Source organism: Solenopsis invicta, chromosome 13, assembly GCF_016802725.1.
Source record: "Solenopsis invicta isolate M01_SB chromosome 13, UNIL_Sinv_3.0, whole genome shotgun sequence".
NCBI classification, from domain to species: Eukaryota; Metazoa; Arthropoda; class Insecta; order Hymenoptera; family Formicidae; genus Solenopsis; species Solenopsis invicta.
Genome location: NC_052676.1, coordinates 11,623,691 through 11,630,359, shown reverse-complemented (window position 1 = coordinate 11,630,359; position 6,669 = coordinate 11,623,691). Strand labels below are relative to the sequence as shown.

Genomic DNA, 6,669 nt, shown 5'->3' with positions numbered 1-6,669 from the left:
CAGCCATCTGGGCAGCGATGAAGGCCAAGATCAAGATCGGCATGGGTATGAATGCAAAGACGAGAAAGAGGAAAACGACGACGACGAAAAAAAAAAAACGAGTACTTCCGTCGGCAAAACGAAGCGGCATGTTACCGATTCTACCAATGTTGGGCGTTCTAGGATCTTTGATCGGTGGAGCTGCAAATGTAGCGAAAGCGGTAAGCGCCCGCAAAGATGCGCGACGTCAACTTGAAGAACTGCAACGTCACAATCGCGCGATGGAACAAGGTCGCGGTCTATACTTGGCACCTTATAAATACGGACGAGGAATTTATCTCGGGCCGTATAAACGCGGACAGGGCGAATCAACTAAGAGAAAAAAAAAACGTCGAAAAAACGTCGAAAAGACGATAAAAATGCCTGCGGGCGTGACCACCGACGTGCAATTGAACCAGCTGGCGAGACGTATGCGCATACCGTATTTTAGAGGTGTGTACATGCGGAATGCTTTACCTACGAGTGGCGTACGTCGAAACGAGAGCGGTATCGTTAATTTGGACGATACCACCGGCCCTGGCACGCACTGGGTGGCTTACGCAAAGAGGGGCAACCGCGTTGTGTATTTCGACAGCTTTGGCAATCTTCGACCGCCTCGAGAGTTGGTGCGATATTTCGGAAGCAATGTTACGATAGAGTACAATCAAACGTCCTATCAGACGTACAATCAAAATTTCTGCGGACAAATGTGCCTGAGATTTTTACAAACTGTTGACTTTTAAAAAGATCGATGAGGTGTCGAAGAGTCTCAGTATTCGTTGAACGCTTTTTCCATCATGTCGTTTACGCTAACGCTAAGCGGAAAGAGCAGCGTTCTCGCTGCAAATTACTCTCCGGCGATAGATTTGACCGATGCCGAATACGAACTCGGTTTAACGCTTTTTGAAACTTATAACACGATACCGAACGTGAACGCCTCAAACAATAAATTTTATTTCGGCAAAGACGATGTGGAGATTACGATACCCGAGGGATCGTACGAGTTGCCGGCCATTAACGAATTTTTGAAACGCGCAATCTCGCAGAAACGTCCACGACGCAACGCGCCAGATGCCGGTGACACGCTAGTTGTCCGCTGCGATATCGGCGTGATCAATGATGACAGCGAGGAAGCGATAGTGATTCGAGCTAATCATAACACGATGAAATGTGAAATTAAATGCGCTTACAAAATAAACTTTAACAAAGCCAACAGCATTGGATCGCTGCTGGGATTCTCGAAGCGTATACTGCATCCACGTAGATGGCACGAATCGGACATGTCAATTAATATTATGAACGTAAATATTATCCGCGTCGAATGTAGTATCACCGCAGGTGCATACAATAACGGTGCGCGTGTGCAGACGATTCATGAATTTTCTACGAGCGTGCCTTCAGGATATAAGCTCAGTGAAAGGCCTGCAACAGTCATTTACTTGCCAGTGATCATACGAAGCGTTACGTATCTTACCATACGCATTGTCGATCAAAACGGACGATTGCTGGATTTTCGAGGGGAGGAAATTACCGTCAGGTTGCACGTTCGAAAACGATAACGCGACACATGAGATGCTTGTGTTGAGTGGAGCTGAGCGAGCAAAGAGAGATAACGCATTCTTTACAAGACCGGTGACATCATCATCATCATCATCGATTGATAATCCGACTCGATCAACTGAGAAGCGAAAGAGGCTCAGTGTATCAAACGTTAAATTTTTACAATCACTGGTATTCGCGGTACGACAATCTTGATTAAAAAAAGAAAAAAAATGACTGATATTCTAAATATCGGAGACGAGCCAATCTTTGACGATCGAATTGTCAAGATTGAGACTCATGCTTATTCGCCGTATGCAAACACAACGTACGGGCACAGCGACGAGATAAGAATACCCATACAGCAACAGGATTTGTATACATTGCCGTACGAGAGCTTTCTATATGTCGAAGGGAGGCTGACAAAAAAGAAGAAACCTGAGGAGGTCAACGGTGACGTGGTTTTGGGAAATAATTGTGTTGCGTTTATGTTTGATGAGATAAGATATGAACTCGACGGTGTCGAGATTGATCGTAATAGAAACGTGGGTATAACTAGCTCACTCAAAAACTATGTAACGCTGTCATCCGACAAAAGCGTGATTTTGCGAAATGCTGGCTGGGAAGAACAGTTGACTACCGCTGATGGCTACTTCAACTTTTGCATTCCGCTTTACGTGCTGTTGAGATTCTGCGAGGATTACCGTCGAGTAGTGATCAACGCTCGTCACGAATTGATCTTGATACGAGCGCGCAACGATAACAATTGCCTAAAGGGCAATTCAGCGGTAGAGCCTGTGATAGAATTGTTTAAGATTCAGTGGCGAATGCCGCACGTAATACTGAATGAAATAAATAAACTTTCGATGCTGCGCACATTGGAGAGCGGACGATACCTCAGCATGGCTTTTCGCTCGTGGGATCTTTACGAGTATCCGCTTTTGCAACGTACGACCAAGCACTCGTGGGCTATCAAGACCGCTACTCAACTCGAGAAGCCGCGATATGCCATCTTTGCTCTGCAAACCGGTCGAAAAAACGTCATGTCCGAGGACACGAGCCGATTCGACCATTGCAATTTAATCAACGTGAAACTGTATTGAACTCTGATAGTTATCCTTATGAAGATATGAATTTAGATATTAGTAAAAATAGATGGGCTATTCTGTACGACATGTATGCACGTTTCTGCAAAACTTATCTCGGATACGAGTATCTCGAGCCGAATCTCACAGTGACAAATTTTATACGTCACGGTCCTTTCATAATAATAGATTGTAGTCGGCAAGTTGAATCAATCAAGAGCGCAACCGTTGACGTGCGATTGGAATTTGAGACAAAGGATAACGTACCAGAAAATACTAGTGCCTATTGCTTGATAATACACGAGCGTGATTCAGTACAACCCGTTGACAAACATTGTGCGCAAAATCACTTAATTCCACGCATATATATATTATACGATACATCGACGTAGACCACAGTCTTCGTTTCGACCGCGACATGTCCGTGCCGACGTTCGTGGATCTGCAAGGTTTCCCCCTTGGACGATTGTGAGGTTTCGTCGTAAAAGAATTTGCTGCTCTTAGAGGGGGAAACGTTCTCGCGCATTATATCTTTGACAGCCCCCAGCCATGGGATTGGCTGATGAAATCCGAAAGATCTTGCGCCTCCTGGCTCACTGCCATGCATCATGGGCTAAGATGGGGCACCGACGGGGTGGTTCCGTACCGGAAAGCGAGACAAGTGATTACAACTGCAGTACTGGGTGCTGAAAATCCTGACGACAAGGAGATTGTATACGTCAAAGGACATGAGAAACGAGAATGGCTGGGAGAATTACTTCTGGACAATCGGCGAGAATACGCATACATCGAGAGCCTGGGTGTGGATTACGAAGACGTGGATAATCTGAATAATCTAGATGATGCTAATACTTTTCAATGTGGGCAACACCGTACGAATAAACATTGTGCATTACAAAATGTATTCAAACTTTACAATTGGTGGACACAATTGCAAAAATAAACGTATGTAATATACGAGATACATTTTTTTTTTCCCCCTCCATTACATCTACGTTTCTCCAACGTTTTTTTCATGTTTCTCACGTTTAGTTTAACGTTTTTCACGTTTAGTTTAACGTTTTTCATGTTTTTTCACGTTTAGTTTAACGTTTTTTCATGTTTTTTTCACGTTTAGTTTAACGTTTTTTCATGTTTAGATTAACGTTTTTTTCATGTTTCACGTTTCATGTACGTCATGTTTCATGTATGTCATGTTTTACGTTTCATGTACGTCATGTTTCATGTACGTCATGTTTCACGTTTCATGTACGTCATATTTCATGTACGTCACGTTTCATGTACGTCATGTTTCACGTTTCATGTACGTCATGTTTCATGTACGTCATGTTTCACGTTTCATGTTCAACGTTGCCAGTCCGCGAAAACGTGTCGTGACACGTTCGAGCGATAACGATGATAATGAAATTGTCTGATAGAGGGGAAAAGTATCCCCCACTCCTTTACAATTGCAGAAGCATAAACGTGTCGTGACATGTGAAAGTGATAACGACGACAATAATGAAATTGTTGAAAGAGGGGGAAACCTCCCCTCTCCTTAAAAGTGCAGAAACATTAATCTTCAAATAAACATCATAATTTCTTGCAACATCAGTATTGCATCAGAGGTTCGAACGAACGATTCGCAATGTACTTTGCCGAGGGAGGTAACACATTGTACAGTGGTGAAGTGAAGAAGGAATGCAATGGGTAAGTTTCGATATTCTAATAGCGTTTGTGCAACGTTGTGTGATAAACTTTCGATTTTCTTTTACAGCATTTCGACGGAGCGTCGTAAAGCGCGCTTATTGAGCAGACGTTACGCTTTGACAGCTACGAGTTACAAGTATTTGGAGATTGGAATTAACGTCGGTCCACCGAGTTACGTGGAGATCGCCATAGGAGATCATCAAGGACGAGAATTGATACTGTCTGTTGAAACGTGGAAGGGTCTCTACGAGCAACGATGGAATATTTCCAAATTAATTCGGAATGACTACAAGGACAATTTTATAAGCCGGACAATTTTATAAGCGTCGGACCCTTAACAATCAAAGTTAGTGTGATGAATGACGTTAGGCTCATACGTCTCGAATCTTCTAACGTGTATGTGACAGTGATTGAATCCACGTTACATCGTATGTTCAGTTTGTACGAGTGTATCAACGTAATGTTCGAGCGCTTAGTTAGAATCGTTGATACAGTCGATGTTAAGAACACACAATTCTTAAACATCGCGTCCAATGTAATGAATCAAGAAAAAGCGATACGCGAGAGCAATATCTTCGATATGCGTCAACTCGTCGATTGTGAGCTGTTAGCTTTATTTTTTACTGCATAAACAATGTATTCAAAACAGACAATAAATTGTTTATTATTAAATTTAAATTGCAACCTTGTTTTTATTTTTCCTCTTCCAAAAAAATCCACAGTTATACATTAGTATCAATACCACGATATTTAGTTTTGAAATATTTTAAAAAGAATGTGCGATGATACGAGAGTACAGTCAGGCTAAAGAAACTATGCGAGTATACGAGAGTAAAGTCAGGCTAAAAAAACGTGTGTTTCAAATGCTCAGTCGTAGGCTAAAAAAGATGCGAGTATAAGGGAATAAAGTCATATTAACACTTCCCTCTTGCATCATCTAAATATTGTTTCAACGTGCAGCAGCCGGATTATCGGCGCTTATCTTTACTCAGAAAGATACCTTGCACGATTAGACATGCCACTGGGTGGCAACCGCACACGAAAAAGAGCTCACGTAAACAAATCTAAATATTGTTTCAACGTGCAGCAGCCGAATTATCGGCGCTTATCTTTACTAAGAAAGATACCTTGCACGATTAGACATGCCACTGGGTGGCAACCGCACACGAAAAAGAGCTCATGTAAACAAATCTAAATATAATTTACACGTGTCATTAGAAGCCGGATTATCGGCGCTTCTCTTTACTAAGAAAGATACCTTGCACGATTAGACATGCCACTGGACGACAACCGCGCATGAAAGAGAGCTCACGTAAACAAATATAAATAATATTCCAACGCGTTATTAGCACAGCTGAAAGAGCTGTTCAGCGCTTTTCTCTCTCTCTCTTGCATCCACCTTGACCAAAATATTATTAGAGGATAGCGAGCGTTGGGGGGCGGCAGCGGTGGCGGCGGCGGCGGCGGCGGCGGCGGCGGCGGCGGCGGCGGCGGCGGCGGCGGCGGCGGCGGCGGCGGGCCCCGCGGAAATAGCCGCGCACACCCCACAAAATATTCGCCATTGTATCGCTTATCCCTCGTGATGACAGACATTTCCGATTTCAAAGAACAGTCATACACACCTCCTCGCGGTGTGATTTATTATGTTTATGAAACAGAGTGACAGGTACATGGTCCATGTTTACATTAAATGGTCAGTAGTTGCCTCCACGCGACACATTTCAAAGGTGTCGGTCAAGAACATGTTCCTCGAATCGTTATCTCTGTTTACTTAAACATTGATTACGAAGAACTACCAGTTAGGTTCGTACACGTGTCCCCGATTTAATCCCCCCTCGCCCCGCCACGGTCGCGTAACATCGTCTCCGGTTAGACCTCCCGTGAGACCCGAAATATTCCCCCCTTCCCCGCACGCGGCACATTTCAAAGGTGTCAAATTTATTTAAACATCGGCCTAGAACATGGTCCTCGAATCGTTATCTCTGTTTATATAAACATTGATTAAGCAAAACTACCGGTTAGGTTTACACGTGTGACCCCGTTTTAAGCCCCCCCTCCCCACCCCGCCCAGTTTGGTCCACCCGCATGACCTTATCGCCGGTTAGGTCCCCCCGCGCGACCCGTAATATTCCCCCCCTTCCCCGCACCCCCCTGAGATCCCTGGGTTAGAATCCGCCTATACATTCTACTCACGTGTCATTAGAAGCCGGACTATCGGCGCTTCTCTTTACTAAGAAAGATATCTTGCAAGATTAGACATGCCACTGGGTGGCAACCGCACACGAAAAAGAGCTCACGTAAACAAATCTAAATATTATTTACACGTGTCATTAGAAGT

General features: G+C 43.9%; 1 protein-coding gene across 1 annotated transcript; it reads left to right on the top strand.

Annotated features, from left to right (window-relative positions):
* Positions 1 to 4,049: 4,049 nt before the first annotated feature.
* LOC120359392 lies at positions 4,050 to 4,999 on the top strand. Its single transcript, XM_039456714.1, has 2 exons — positions 4,050 to 4,331; positions 4,399 to 4,999. Exons 1-2 carry the CDS (start codon positions 4,270 to 4,272, stop codon positions 4,652 to 4,654), a joined length of 318 nt encoding a protein of 105 aa, XP_039312648.1. The 5' UTR covers positions 4,050 to 4,269; the 3' UTR covers positions 4,655 to 4,999.
* The last annotated feature ends 1,670 nt before the right edge of the window (positions 5,000 to 6,669 follow it).